The sequence below is a fragment of the Uloborus diversus genome, unplaced genomic scaffold (genome assembly GCF_026930045.1).
Source record: "Uloborus diversus isolate 005 unplaced genomic scaffold, Udiv.v.3.1 scaffold_18, whole genome shotgun sequence".
Lineage (NCBI taxonomy): Eukaryota > Metazoa > Arthropoda > Arachnida > Araneae > Uloboridae > Uloborus > Uloborus diversus.
The window spans coordinates 1595233-1612057 of NW_026558329.1; the positions used below are offsets into that span (position 1 = coordinate 1595233).

Sequence of the window (16825 nt, forward strand, 5' to 3'; positions counted from 1 at the left end):
TGGGTTTTGAAATTTTTTTTTTTGATACAATCATAAAATTAGGTTTATGTTATACATCTGTACTTGAAAGTTATCAAGATTTTAAATGTTTTGGAGATTTAAGTAATTAGGTGTTATAACCGGTTCGTTGGTATATACTTTAGTTCTTTGTTTTGAATATCAGGTGTCAAGGCTAGTGATGTGCCGGATCGTTAAAAAAGTAGATCCGCGGATACGGATCCGGATCATTTGTGTCTAGATCCGCGGATACGGATACGGATTCGGATCATTAGTGTCAAGATCTACGGATACGGATACGGATCCGGATCATTAGTGTCAAGATCCGCGGATACGAATACGGATCTGAAAATGTTTTTGCCCAATTCAACTATCCATGGGTAAAATTTATTACGGAAGGTATTCCCGTCACTATAATAACAGTTTCTTCAAAAAATGTCATCTACTGCGGAAATATAATAAAGACTATGATTTACTCTTTGAAGAAATCGCCGTTAAAATGGATGGAGAGTTGGAAGGAACTGGTTAGCGTAGCATTAATGCTTAGATAGAATGTGAAAAATTATTTCTAGCCTGCTCGGTAGATCTAGGATACAGGAGCAAGAATCTAAAGCTGCTACTGGATAGGCTAGAAATAATTTTTCGCATTTCAGTTCAGCATAAATGCAGCGCTGACCCATTCCACCCAAATGACTCCGACCGACGGAATAACAGAACCTTTACAAAACAGTAAATAGAGACTTTTGTGTCACTTTTTTTGAAGGATGCCGGGAAAAACCAAAACGAAGAAAAACAGAAACCCCATATCAATAACAAAAACTAATATTAAACTAAAAATTAAAAAAAAAAAACCATGTCTCAGAGGGCCGTTGGCTTCCGAAATGATACCTTATTTTTTAAATAATGAATAAAACCTAATTTAAACGGAATTTAAGAGTCTTTTATTCAAATACTGAAAAAAATTTAGAATAGAAAAGATCCGTTTGAGATCCGTCAAAAAAGATACGGATACAGATCTTAAATTTTTCCTCGGATATCCGCGGATACAGATACGATACGGATATCAGGAACATCACTAGTTAAGGCATGTGACTTTTAACTCTCGCCTCATGCTCCTAATTTGTCAATTGCACTTACTGGATACGGATACAGATCTTAAATTTTTCCTCGAATATCCGCGGATACGGATACGGATATCAGGAACATCACTAGTCAAGGCATGTGACTTTTAACTCTCGCCTCATGCTCCTAATTTGTCAATTGCACTTACTGGATACGGATACAGATCTTAAATTTTTCCTCGGATATCCGCGGATACAGATACGGATACGGATATCAGGAACATCACTAGTCAAGGCATGTGACTTTTAACTCGTGTGTCATGCTCCTAAGTTGTCAATTGCACTTGCTGTTTTCGTTTTTTCCCCGGTGCATCAAAATGGACAATTTTGCTGAATTTTGTTCAAAGAAAAGAAAGAAAAAAATAGCAGTTCTCATAGTTTATACTTTACTTGAAAACGTCCAGCCATTATCTACAATGCCTAGGCGTGTCATAGAAAGTGGACGTTTAATTAGCCTTATCTAGATAAAGTATAAAACTATTCCCATGTTACATATCTCGAAAAGATACAATACAGTAAAACCTCGTTAAGTCGTCACTCAAGGGATCAAAAAATTTTGACCACTTATGCGGAGTGACTACTTATGTGGAGTGGAAAATTAAGGAAGGAAAAAAAGCCTTATAAATATTCATGAATAGCAGTAGAATTCTGTGAGAAAAACAATAACTTATGTAATCAATGTCTATAAATTAATGGAAATTTTAAAAAGGGGGGAAAACACTAATGATAGTTATTTTGTTTTATTTTCTCTTACTTATACATTACTTAATAACAACAACTTATTTTAATGTAGTTACGGTACATTACTACAATCCTTCAATGTTGACTCATGAAGTTGATGCTTTCCGAAAAGAACTATCTCTTGTAACATACATCAAGCTTCACATTTTGTGTTTGTAGTTAATTGAACAGATGTTAAATACTGACTAACTTTCTAAAGGTATTAGATTTGGTCTGTCTTGCTGGAAAGAGTTTGATTCCTATTCTCGCACTCGGCAAAGTCACAACAAGAAGTATGCTTTGAATGACCAGATCCGAGGATCGAGATTTCAAGGAAAAATGATTATCAAACAGCCTTTCGAATAAGTCCGACACTATTTTCTAAGATCCGATAAGGAAAAGGAATTTTAGAAAACAAGTTTTGAGTGACTGGTTAAGCGGGTAAAATTAAATTTGGTGACCTTCTTTAGGAGGATCATTTTACATTACTGTGAATGAGAGCTTGTCGGGACCAAAGAAAAACGACCGCTTAAGCGGAGTGACCACTTAACCGGTCGACTACTTATTGAGGTTTCACTGTATTATATCCAATGCCTAGACATTCTATAGAATCCCGGCGTTTCACACTATGCCGGCCGGTAGCATCTGAAATCCTCTTCAGTAACGTACTGCTACGGTAGCCGGATTCAGGGCACATGCAACAATCCGTCTTTCGATGAGAAAGGAGCTCCCTCGAGGTCGGGCCTTATTTCATCAGAGTCATTCTTTGAGACTTTCTTTCCTCTTTTGCAGTCCGGTTCCGCGCCCTGCCCATCACGACCGGACTGAAGGCTTTCCCGGACGCCGTGGACCTCTACATGCTGGACCCCAACAAGATCATCGCCAGGAGGTGGCTATCCAGGCAGACCAACCTAGGTACGTACCGAGTTCCTCCTTTTTTTTTTCATCCCCCACGTCGAGAGAGGTCGGTAGTCATATCAACGCGTGCCTGTCTGTATGTCTATCTATGGCATCGTCACATCGTGATTTTTTTTCTTCCACTATTGAAACTTGACCCCCCCCCCCCTAACAATTTCTGGATCCGCCCTTGCAGGGTTGGCAAAAACCCGGATTTTTTTTAAAAAAACCCCATTGACCCAGGGTTTTTTGATTTTTTTTAAAAATAAAACCCAAAAAACCCAACTAAAGCTGGTTTTTTTAAAAAAGAAATGTGTTTTTTTTTTTAAATCTGTTTTTAGGGAAAACGTGGGGTACTTGTAGCATATTGTAGCATAAGTATATGGACAAAGCGCTAATATTGTCTTGGGGTAAAAAAAAGGTGGAAAACTAGTTAAAATTCAAAGTTTTCTAAAGAAAAGTATAATAGACAACGAAAACCGAGAATGGTGAAGTTTCAGATTTTTTTAGTTTCCATGATTACCAACAGTTAAGGCAAAGTTACTTCTTGAGTGATAAAATCTATTGTTCGTTTGTTCGCTTTTAATTACTACTTTTTTTTTTTTTTGCATTTTACTTTATTGCATTTTATTATGCAAAACTACTGTAGAACCTCAAGTAGTTTAAATCCCTTTTTACTGAATTCCAGCTTAATCAAGACATTTCTTTGAATTTTACGTTGCCTGTTTTTCTACTTCTGTGTACAGATTAAGAAATATTAAACTTTTTCGTAAGATAATGAAAATACTGTACATCCTATTCTGTTTTATGTCCGACCGTTTGTAAAACCTGTTAATTTCTAAAAAATATACCTCGTTTATTCGAGATTTGTGACGTGTTGGTTTGAAGAAAATAATTCACATAAAAGCCTTTTAGCTAGAGTAGTTTCCTCTGTACAAACTACAAATATTGAGAAAACCAGACGTGACAGGACTTGTTCAAGATAATTTGAGTTATTTATTGAGCAGTTAAAGAAAAAAGTTGAATATATTTATTTAAAATCTTTGAAGTATTTTTTTAATGCCGTTAAGAGTTAAGAAATGCTATTAAAGTTCAAAATTCACTTTTTATGTTCATTGTCTGTGGTGAAGAACAAATAAAAAAAGATTTTAAATTGTAAAAGTATTTAAATTAATTAATTTTTTTTAAAAAATTCTCAGAAAATTTTAAAAAACCCAAAAGTGGGCAAAATAATGGGTTTTTTTTAATGGGTTTTTTCAAAAAAACCCATTGGGTTCAATCTGGCCAACCCTGCGCCCCTGCATGTTTACGTTTCATTTTCCTGCTGACTGTTTGTTTACACATCTCTTGTTTTCCCTTCAGGCGCCGTCAGCTTGGAGTATCCTCTCTCCCTGCAGCCGGTGTACGGGAAATGGACCATTCAAGTGGTGGCGCAGGTGAGTGTACCCATTGTTATTAATATTTGTTTGTTTATCCTTTCATTCGTCGTTTATATTGTTACGAGTCCGGCCACTTCAAGAAATTCTGTAATGACGACACAGTTCTTGAGAAAAACGCAGGAGATTTATTTACTGCTATGTACAAGAAATGTGGTTAACAACTGCCAAATTATTTTTAGCAGTTAGGCAGACATCAATGAACACCGTAAACTTGACGGTAGCACGCGTATTTACATCAAAGCACGCAAAAACATAGCGCAAAGGCTACACAATAACAGAGCTAACACACGCTCTGCGGCGCAGCGGCTGAGACGAGACGGTTTAAAAGCAGAACTTTTTTCCCTAATCACACTACACCCAGTTATTTATAATCCTGGAGAAGTTTACCCAATATTCCAAGAGATTCGATTTCTTTCTCGATGTTTTCTTTTTATTCCATTCACAAATCTTAGGAAGTTCTATGTACTTTATTCGAATGTTAGGGGGTTGTATGTACATTACTAAGCCAAATATGTAGAGTTTTAAAAAATGTATATTCACTTTTTGAAGGAAACTTTCTTGCATCAAAAACCGAACCTTCTACAATCTGACATGATTTCTCTGTTAATGAAAAATGTTATGTCAAATGTTCTTCATTAACAGAAGTTTCTAAATTTTCTCAAAATGCTCCACTTCAAATGCGTTATTGTATGACATATATTGCAATAGTAATCGCAAAAAAACACTATAAATAAGCGGGTTTTTTTTTTGGTTTAATTTTTATATTGATTGAACGGATTTTAATGTTCCTTTCATTTTTCTCACAGTGGGAAAATGTTTATTTGCTTTGAATTTGTTTGGACATTGACGATTGAATATCTTTGCTTGAGCCCGCGCGAGCCCGAAACCTATTTTCGGTTCTAGAGCCCGAGCACGCTTCGGGCCCGGGCTCGGGCTGTCGGGTCTGGGCTGAGCCCGTCTCATCTCTATTCTGGGGTGCAAGACACATGTTCCGGTCAGGTGGTCAGCCGAAAGCGCAGCCCCCAGGGTTTAGTTCCCAAGCACGCTTGGTCCTCATTTTTTATCCCACTGAAGAGTGAACGACTGAATCAACCGTGTCCAACCCGGGAATCGAACCCGGGCCTGCGGTGGGGGAGCATTACCACCGAACTAGGATTCATAACTAGGCTTTGAATAATAATTTTAAATTATGATGGCAAGTCCGCCAAACATTCACTTTTTATTTTGATGAAATGCGCAGTTACAGTAATAGATCGTACAGTAATAGTAATCTAGAAAACATCGCTGCGTGCCTGTCAGAGCTTCAGTCCGACGCAAGGACGGATGCGAGGGAGGGGAGGTGGGGGCGATCGCCCCTCCATTGAGGGTACCTGACCTGGCAATTTTTCTGAATTGAAGTCCCAAAATGCAAGTGTAGGACCTTTTTGATGACGTAAAGAGAAGGAATAAGGTTCGAATCTCCCATCCAGAAACTTTTCGGAATTGAAGTTTCAAACAGGTCATTTGAAACGATCTTTGGCGATGTTAGAAGTTTGAAAGCCTTCCCCCGGCGCATTTTACAAAATGTGAGTCACTAAGGAGGGATTTAGACACATCAGGTAATATTCAGTAAATTACCGCCCAATATCCAGGGCTAAAGCAGAGATACGTGAAATACACCGTTAGCTCAGTCATTTCCAGCCGAGGACTGCAGTTTCGTGCTTCTTAGCACTCATCAGCCCGGCACAGGAAAGTGACTGAGCTGGAGATGGAAAACCTCTTAAGGAAGTCAAGAGTGCCAAACAAACTGGTAGCTAGTATAGAATTAGCGCACTCTTGGCTTCCTTCAGAGGTTTTCCATCTCCAGCTCAGTCACTTTCCTGTGACGGGCTGATGAGTGCTAATAAGCACGAAGCTGCAGTCCTCGGCTGGAAATGACTGAGCTAGCGGTGTATTTCATGTACATCAGGTAATGTTAGGGGAAAGAATGGGAGAAGTTATTACCCTTTGGTTCGAAAGTAAAGTTTCAAAAAAGCGCAATTTTAGACGACCTTCGACAATGATAGGGGGAAGGGGAGGGTTCGAAATGGAATTATTTCGAAATTGAAGTTATAAAATGCAATCTTAGAATACCTCTCAAAATAGCAGAAGGTAAGAAGTACTTTGGGGAAACTCCTCGGCTTAATCTTTATACTTTAGTTGTTTTATATAAAAATCCTGTGTCCCCCCCCCCCATCGCAAATTAGACACGCAGTAAGAGGATAGTTGAAAAATCAACCGTCCCCTCCTTGAAAACTTTCTGGGTCCGTCCTTGGTCCGACACCACTGTAGCTGAAGCGTACATGATTGAGTGTGGTACGAAACGATCTTATGTCATTTTGTTATAAAGCATTGTGTTTTGCTGTGATAAAAGGTAAGTCTACTTATTTAAGGATTTGGTTTGCTCATAATCCGGACTTTCGTTTATCCGGATAGCCAGTGAGTCCGGAGAAATGCGCGTTTGTTCTGTAATTTTGTATTCATTGCATCTTAACCTTTGGTCATTTCATTTCAGGGTCAAGTAGAAGAACAGAATTTCCTGGTAGAGGAATATTGTAAGTATCTTTTGAATTTGCAGTTGTGTATTTTCATTGCTTGTTTCACTTTTAAATCGTCGTGCAGCTGCACCACGATTGGTATCATACGGGACTCTGTAGCGCGGGGGGTAAGAACTCAGCACAACCCCTGGGACAAATTGATAAATTAATTTTTTCTGAAAATGTAGTTTATGAGTGATATTTTCTTACAATACTTAAAATGCGCTGAATGTTTAAAAATATTTACTATCGATATTCGTTTTCCTTCTTAGAAATAAAAAGCGCCTGTCCGTTTTCTAAGTGCCGGTAGACTTCTCAGTTCAAAACACCAAAAGTTATTCAACTTAATTCAATCATCATTCGGAAAGATATTTTGAATATTGTGTGATTTTTATAAATTGCTAAATCAATTATTTGACAGAAAATGTGTGTTGTGTGTCGTTATTATTGTTTTTTTTTTTTTTTCGTAAATTGTGAGAGATTAAACTTGTTTTTCTCTTTCTTTTTAAAAAGTTTGTTACATGCATCGGCACCTTTCTAAACTAACGAGAATTTGAAAAATCCCGTACTCAACCCGTAGTACTCAAAAATGACTACCTACTGGGTATAACTACTACAAACAATAGTTTTACACTTAAAATTATCAATAAAAATTAAAAGATTGAAAATAACGAAAAGCGAGTTTACATCGAAAGTAACAATGATTTCCCCTTAAAAAAGGGGAAAAGGCCCCTTTAGAAACACCCGAATGCAACCAAAAGGGAAGGTGCACAACTAGACCCTACTAGGAGTCTACGTACCAAATTTCAACTTTCTATGACTTACCGTTTTTGAGTTATGCGACATACATACGCACATAAATACGTACATACAGACGTCACGAGAAAATTCGTTGTAATTAACTCGGCAATCGTCATTAAGGATATTTTGCGTGTCTTTACGTTCTTAGGCACTTATGCACTTCTGGTCGAGTGGAAAAAAAAACTCAATATTCATTGGGGGGGGGTGAGTAAAATGGAAATTAAGGTCGATTTTTCAGTGAAATTTTTTTTACTTCCTTTTACAAAAAAGGAAGTATTGTATTCGCGAAAAAATTTTCACCCAAAAATCATCCCTTCATTTCCATTTCGCTCACCCCCAAATGAATGTTGAGTTTTTTTTTCGATCCGACAACACGTGGATATGTGCCTAGGAACGTACAGACACCCGAAATATCCATTTTGACGATCCCCGAGTTAATGACAACGCGTTTTCCCGTGACGTCTGTATGTACGTAATATGTATGTGTGTATGTCTGTATGTGTGTATGTATGTCGCATAACTCAAGAACGGAATGTCCTAGAAACTTGAAATTTGGTACGTAGACTCCTAATGTGGTCTAGTTGTGCACCTTCCTTTTTGGTTGCATTCGTATGCTCCAAAGGGGGCCTTATGCCCCTTTTTGTGGGGAAATCAATGTTAATTTTGATGCAAACTCAATTGGTGTTATAATTTGGCGTACACTTGGCGATATATCGCCAGTCTTTTGGTCGCCAAGTTTTGTCGCCAACTTGGGGACAAATTTGGACTTTTTTTTTATTTTATAAATCTGGTTTCAATTTGGCCGCTGTTGGTGATATTTTGAGAGTAAACTATTGGATCCCATTAAAACTGCCAATAATGAGAAAATGACATTAAATTGGAGTAGAGGGAAGTCATGTGATGCACGCATTAGCTCGTTTGCTAATACAATACTTCCTTTTTTGTAAAAGGAAGTAAAAATCAAAACATTGAAAATAACGAAACGCGCCAGGTGGAAAACAATCATTGTTTTGGCACTCCCGAAAAGTGCCCATTTTCACATTCTTTAATTCAGCATGGTGCCAACGATATATGCACCCATTAAATATTTTAAGTGTATTAAAGTTTTGCCTTAAACCTTTTTCACGAATTAAGATGCTATTAATGATACTTTGGTGACAGGGAAATTAAATTATTGTACAACTTGCTCTATCAAATTGCATACACAGCATATCAAAGTACAGTCGAACACGCTTAAGACGAGCCTCGATTGAGCGAGAAACCTGATTTAGCGAGGAAATCAGAAATACTTGTTTGGTGCAATGTTAAACCGATACTCGTTTTTAACGACCAAACCCCGTTTAAAGCAAACATCATTTTTGTGATTTTTTTGCGTAAAATTTCTATTGTATTCCCGGATTTAGTCGGATTTAGCGAGGAAATCCGAAATACTTGGTTTGTGCAATGTTAAGCCTATGAGAGTATCACTCGCTTTTAACGACCAAACCCCGTTTAAAGCGAGCATCATTTTTTTTATTTATTTATTTTTTTTTTGCTTAAAATTTCTATTGTATTCCCGGATTTAGCCGGAGTTAGCGAGGAAATCAGAAATACTTGGTTTGTGCAATGATTAAGCCTATGAGAGTATAACTCGTTTTTAACGACCAGACCCCGTTTAAAGCGAGCATCATTTTTGTGATTGTTTTGCGTAAAATTTCTATTGTATTCCCGGATTTAGCGAGGAAATCAGAGATATTTGGTTTGTACAATGTTAAGCCTATGAGAGTATCATTCGCTTTTAACGACCAAACCCCGTTTAAAGCGAGCATTATTTTTGTGATTTTTTTTTGCGTAAAATTTCTATTGTATTCCAGTTCAGCTTATCCTTTTTTGATAAATGTTCTTTAACATTGAAAAGTCAAGTTACTGATATATCCTAATTCCCATAAACAAGTAATTACACGACTTTCAATTTGCGAAATAAAGAAACATATAAATATTCCTTAAGAGGTTTTCCATCTCCAGCTCAGTCACTTCCCTATGCCGGGCTGATGAGTGCTAATAAGCACGAAACTGCAGTCCTCGGCTGGAAATGACTGAGCTGGCGGTGTATTTCACGTATTTCTGCCTTAGCCCTGCCTATAGGGCGGTAACTTACTAGATAAAATTCATATTTTTGTGTGTATTTGTATTTCTCAAAAACAATAACAAAAGAAGGAGACATTCAGACAGTTCAAAGCAAAGTAATCAACTTATTTGTGGCTGGACTAATTATATATTATTTATAATATATAATTAGTATTTATCTTTACTAATAATAAAGCTGAAAGTCTGTCAGGATCTCTGTGACGCGCATAGCGCCTAGACCGTTCGGACGATTTTCATGAAATTTGGCACAAAGTTAGTTTGTAGCAAGAGGGTGTGCACCTCGAAGCGATTTTTCGAAAATTCGATGTGATTCTTTTTCTATTCCAATTTTAAGAACAAAATTCTCATAAGATGGACGAGAAAAAAACGAAATTATCATTACGTGAAACCGTAACCAAGCCAATTGGCGAGAAAATTCACCATACATTATATGTAAATATACAGACGAACCAAAAGACCTTTTAATTTTCTATTACGGGCAAAGCCGTGCGGGTACCACTAGTATTATATATAATAGCCTTATAATAAAATAATATAATACTATATTATTTTATTATAAGGCTATTAAAAAGAAAAAAAGCAACTCTGATGATTTTTTACAATTTTATTTCACAAACTCTCTTTTTACGATCACTCGGTTATAACGACCAAATATCGCCGTCCCTTCGTTATAAGCGACATTGATTGTAATTTCGTTCGTCTGTGAATGACAAAAGTGTTTCTATTTCAGATCAGACGCGCTTCGAAGTGAACGTGACGATGCCCTCCTTCTTCAAAGACGTCGAGCAGTACGTCTACGGGACTGTCGAAGCCAAGTGAGCACTTTCTCTCTTAACCCACTGACGGACGCGACTGGGGTCAGTTGTCGGGGGACAGAGGTTCAATGTTTCGACCTTAAATCCTTCCCTTTATTTTGGACTGGGAAACTTACCCAGCGTTGCCTGGGTCAACAATAATATTGAGAAACAATTTATACTTTCCTTTGGTTATTTTTAGCTGTGCCCCGTGGTTTCTGCCGCGTTAATAAGATAACAATGCATTACAATGCATTGAAACTATTTTAAGTACAGATTGATATGATATATATATATATATATATATATATATATATATATATATATATATATATATATATATATATATATATACAGTGAAGCACCGTTTATACGTTTCTGACATTGTTAGCGTTAACTGAATGCTTTTAATATAACCTTCCACATAACAAGTAAAACGAATCGAAACCAGTTTTTCTTTTGTCATTGGTAGACCATTGGCATTGCTAAACTCTTTCAACTTTAAAAAGCAACTTTTTCCAATTGGAACCGTGATGACGCCTACACCATTGTACACTCTCATAATGTTAATGAGTCTTCACTAGGTCGAAAGATCATCATAAGCGTATGATTAAAGTGAAAAACCAACGTAAATAAGGCACAAATATCGGAGAAGATACAGCATATAGCTATTTCAAGGCTACAATGGAGCCTCTTCATCAGTGCAGAAAGCTCACCAACACAACCAGAAGTTGCGAGAGAACCGACAAGAACCGAGTGGACACCGGTATTTATACCAAAGAGGGCCAACCAATAAGAATACACTCTTTTTGTCTCCTGGCTTCTGATTGGTTGTCTCTCCCCCTGCTTTGAGCCCGGAGTGTACGTGCTGTTCGCTGATTGGTTGTTTGATGTCTTGTTCCCGTATTCTTATTGGTCGGCCCTCTTTGGTATAAATACCGGTGTCCACCTGGTTGTTGTCAGTTCTCTCGCAACTTCTGGTTGTGTTGGTGAGCTTTCTGCACTGATGAAGAGGCTCTATTGTAGGGTTTGGGGTCAAAATGTCGCCACCGAAATGTCGCGGGACAAAATGTCGCGGCCAAAATGTCGCCGGTCCAAAATGTCGCCGGTCCAAAATGTCGCCCAGGCCAAAATATCGCCGATCCAAAATTTCGTCGGCCCGAAATGTCGCCGGTCCAAAATGTCGCCTGTTCGAAATGTCGCCGGGCCGAAATGTCGCCGGTCCAAAATGTCGCCGGGCCAAAATGTCGCCGGGCCAAAATGTCGCCTGTCCAAAATGTCGTACAACCAAAATTCGCTCATTCAGTTGGTAAGAAAAATGCAAATGTACAAAAATGCTGTTTAACACCAAATTTGCAGAATAAATGATTACTGCCTTTAATGAATGTCTTCGTTAAAAATGGGACTGAACTAACTGAGTTTCTTGATGAATTCTAAAAAGATTATTCCGTTTTGATTCGCAACTCTCGGCTGTTTTTCAGCAAACAAATAGAATACAAGCGTTACGTTATCTTATTTCTTGTGACTCGCTATCTACCAACTGTAAAACGTTCTGACGGCGTTCAGTTCTGACGTTCGATAAATTTTAAAATTTTCTTCAAGAATAGTGTGCGTTTGTATGTGACCGATTTTTTGGGGCCATTCTACGTCAAAACCTGTGGTAAGAATTCGAACGATACCCGCAAGTACCCATATATGATTTAGGGCTGCGTGGTTTTTTTTGCGTCAATTCGTTCAAGATAGTGGAGTAACTGAACGTTTTCATCGATATGCGTGACTGTCATTGCTCAAAAAATGATGAACGGAATCAAATAAAATGTTAGGAAGCAGCAGGGGGACAGATTTTGGGGCCAATAACACCAGAGGGTGGAGCAATCGAATGATTTTTTTTCTTTTTTTTTTTTTTTTATCTGTGACTGATATATCTCAAAAAGTAATACAGTAGACCCTCGTTTTCAGCAGGTTTATTTTACGCGGTTTCGATTATACGCGGTTGAAGATTCGACACCTTTATTTTATTTACGCAGATGAGTTTCGGTTTTACGCTGATGCGGCAATGCAAACAGGTAACATTTTCCTCTCTTTCAAAACCCAAGCTCCTATAGATTGCAGATTACTCGTAACTAACTGCATTTTGGCGCACTAATAATCGAACTTGGGTCCTTGGAGACATTTTATGCGATTGGTTCCAGAGCTTTTTCCATTATAGAAGTAAAGTGATTAAACTCACACAGTTCAGAACTCACTGGAAGAAGAGCTTTTAGGAGTGAAAAAGGAGGTCAAAACCAACGAGGATAACGACTCCGGTGACACACAACCAAAAATGCTCACATTGAAAATTTTGAACCATTCGTAGACAATAGAAATAATCTTTTTTCTGATTTGTTAGTAAAGGAAGATTTTATCAAGGAAATGACGCAAGTGGTCATGGATGCGTTAATGCTCAGCAAAGAATTAGAGGAAAAATTCTTAATGACTACCAAAAGACTATCATAGCCAGCTCTTCTTCATAAACAGAACACGAAATTAGTTTGTTTTCTTTATGCATATTATGCATAAAAATCGATATAAGTACACATTAAACTTTTCATACGATTAGTCATCACTAGAATGAAGTATTTTTTTTATCTACGGAACCTAATCCCTATTTTGAACCCATTCCCTATTTTTGATATTAGGTCTCAATTTACGCGGTTTCGATTTACGCAGCATTTCCGTGGAACATAACACCCGCGTAAAACGAGGGTCTACTGTACAAGGGTTAAGACAAAATTTGGTCTACAGGTATATCTTAAAGGGCGAGTTGCTCATTTATTTTTGGCTTCAGTCATCCCAAAAGGATGGATCACCGAATATTTTTAATCGTTTTATGTGACTGCTATATCTCAAGAAGTAATGCGAGGATTCATACAAAAATGTAGTATGCAAGTGAAATTAAACGAAAACAAGCCTTATTTTCGTTCTAAGTTGAGTTTCGTAATCGTTTACGTGAGTCAGTGTAATTAAATAAACAATGAAAAATATACTGAATTTAAATATGAGAGGTTGAGCAAGATATCAATAAAATCTAAATTAGCCGTGTATTCCTCTCATTTTTGTAGCACTTTAACTAGCGTGGGTGTTAAATAAAAACTGAGTTTGCATTCTTATACAATTTGCGTAGTAAAAATTCAATAATTAAAACAGCATTTTTTTCTGAGAGGAAAAACTTATTTGTTTATTATTATTATTATCAGCATTCTTTTCTTTCTGAATTACCAAGCTATATTGAGCTAGAACTATTACTTTTTGAAACTCATTTTAAAAATAAGTCTAGGTCAAAATTGATCTAAATAATCTCATTGATATCAGTTATTTCACCCTACATTGTGAAATTTTTTCTTTTCTATTTAAAATTGGAAAATGTGATTCAGCTGACAAGCGCTACTTCGCAAGCATGAAAGTATCCTCTTGAAAACCTCTAATAAAATAGATGTTCTGAATTGCCCCCCTTGATGTTCTATCGAATATATAAATTTCATGAAAAACGACTCTACGCGATGACAAATATTTTCATGAGAATTGAAAATACTTGTCATCGCGTAGAGTCGTTTTTCAAAAATCTGAGTGAAAGACACCTGTTTTAGCAATTACGGGTTTCATTGATTTCAAAAGATTTGACGGTGAAGATTTCGGCGTAATTTCAGAATTTTACTCATAAGACAGAGTTTCCACGGCAATAATCTGTCATCTCTGTTAAACATTTGTTTTGCTGTCCCAAAATCCCGGTCGCAAAGGACATACAAATGTCCTCTCAGAGGAAGGTCTCGAGCAGTCTTGTTAAACTTCTTCAGTTTCATTTCCAGAAAAAGTCTCAGAACAGTTTTGATCTTACTTTAACCAACGTATATCTCACTGAAAACGTACAGTTTTTTTTTTACAGTTCTTAGAGTGATGTTAAAAAATCTATGAGAAAATTAAATTTCATTAAGATACCTTTCTACTTGATTTCCACCCTGGCCCGTGATTTCGAATTTTTCTAGTGAAAGGGGAGAGGGAGGATAACGGGCATATAACCAATGCAAATTTCATAGGATTGCTATAAAAAGCACTTCCACTTGTATATATAAAAAAAAAAAATTCAAAGTCGGGGGCCATTCCGCCTGATCCCCAAAATTACTGACTTGTCGCTAAGGTAATAATATGCTAGAGTGAAGGAGTTATTTGTTTTTACTTCATTACGCCAAAAAATACAAACCGCCTATTCTCTTGCCGTATTCACATAGCGCCTCACTATTCTTTCATTCGCCTTTAGAACAGTTTAGTTTTACTTCCATACCAATTTTTTGTCTGAATCCTTGCGTTACATCTTGATCCTTTGCTTTACATCTTGAGTATTATTATTAATCAGATTAAACGAGAAAGAGAAATCCGTTGCAGCAGCCTTTCGCATGTTTACGTTCTTAATAGTATACAGAAAAACGTATGTTTTTCTGAAAACTATTAATTTTCTGGAATCAATCTGATGCTTACGAATTAAGACAGGAGAAAACGTTTGGAATTTTTGAAGGAACTTACTTTGAAAGGTAATTAATATTCTTTCGCAACTTGTATGCTGAAAAGCATCGACGTACATTTAAATTTTTCGTACCAATTGAACTAGCGAATTTTGGGCTGGCGACATTTTGGACCGGCGGCATTTTGGACTGGCGACATTTTGAACCGGCGATATTTTGGACTGGCGACATTTTGGGCCGGCGACATTTTGGGGCCGGCGACATTTTGGACCGGCGACATTTTGGGACGGCGACATTTTGGACTGGCGACATTTTGGGACGGCGACATTTTGAACCGGCGACATTTTGGACTGGCGACATTTTGGGACAGCGACATTTTGGGACAGCGACATTTTGGGACGGCGACATTTTGGCCGCGACATTTTGGCTCGCGACATTTTGGCCGCGACATTTTGGGCGTATACCCTATTGTAGCCTTGAAATAGCTATATGCTGTATCTTCTCCAATATTTGTGCCTTATTTACGTTGTTTTTTCACTTTAATCATATTGCAGCACAACGCTTATATGATAATTTTTCATATCATCATAAGCGTGGTAATAGAATTTATCCCAGGTTTCCCTTTACTCCAGCTGACCCTACTTGTGATCAAAAGTTATCCTACATGGGTGATTGTGTTTCGGTATTTTACCGAATTTCGGGTATTTTCGGACGTATTTCCGGTATTTTTATGTCCGAAAATACCGGAATTATGTTTTTTTTTGTTGTTGTTGTGCTTTTATTAGTGATGTGCCGGATCGTTAAAAAAGTAGATCCGCGGATACGGATCCGGATCCTTATCATTAGTGTCAAGATCCGCGGATACGGATACGGATCTCAATGTTTTGCTCAATTGAACTATCCAAGAGTAAAATTCATTACGGAAGGTATTCCCGTCACTATAATAACAGTTTATTCAAAAAATTTAACCTGCGGCGAAAATATAATAAAGACAATCAACTCAACTCTTTGAAGAAATCTCCATTAAAATTGATGGAGAGTTGGAAGGATCGGGTCAGCGCAGCATTAATGCTTAAATAGAAGTGGAAAACTATTTCTATCTTGCTCGGTAGCTGTAGGATACAGGAGCAAGAATGTAAAGCTGCTACTGGATAGGCTAGAAATAATTTTTCGCATTTTATTTCAGCATATAAATGCAGCGCTGCCCCATTCCACCCAGATTACTCCGACCGACGAAATAACAGAGCCGAGAACACCTTTACAAACAGTAAATAGAGACTTTTGTGTCACTTTTTTTGAAGGATGCCGGGAAAAACCAAAATGAAGAATAACAGAAACCCCCAATCAATAACAAAAACTAATATTAAACTAAAAATTAAAAAAAAAACATGTCTCAGTGGGCTGTTGGCTTCTGAAATGATACCATATAATTTAAATAGGGAATAAAACCTAATTTAAACGGAGTTTTAGAGTCTCTTTTTCAAATATTAAAATATTTTTAGAATAGAAAAGATCCGTTTAAGATCCGTCAGAAAAGTAACAGATGCGGATACGGATACAGATCTTTATTTTTCCTCGGATATCCGCGGATACGGATATCAGGAACATCACTAGCTTTTATCTCCCTACCTCCGCAATTTCTTTTAATTTTATAATACTCATAAAATATACCTGCAAGAGCCCTAAGATGGACACCTATCCCTTAAGATGGACAAATGTCAAGATAATTTGTATAACACCAGCTCAAAAGTAACTTTGTGACCCATTAAAAATTTAATCAAATGTACACACACTATTTTGACTCAGAACTATTTAATACTGTGGCAAAGGTGCACTTAAGTAGTAGGGGCCAAAGATTAGCCCCCCCCCCCCCGTTCT

General features: G+C 37.2%; 1 protein-coding gene across 1 annotated transcript in view; it reads left to right on the forward strand.

Moving 5' to 3' along the window:
• Positions 1 to 10476, forward strand: part of LOC129233136 (CD109 antigen-like) — a 37255-nt gene extending 26779 nt beyond the window's left edge. The window contains exons 5-8 of the mRNA XM_054867199.1: positions 2631 to 2753; positions 4098 to 4171; positions 6708 to 6747; positions 10388 to 10476. Of these exons, the coding sequence (XP_054723174.1) occupies positions 2631 to 2753; positions 4098 to 4171; positions 6708 to 6747; positions 10388 to 10476 (326 nt within the window). The remainder of the gene's footprint in view (positions 1 to 2630; positions 2754 to 4097; positions 4172 to 6707; positions 6748 to 10387) is intronic.
• The last annotated feature ends 6349 nt before the right edge of the window (positions 10477 to 16825 follow it).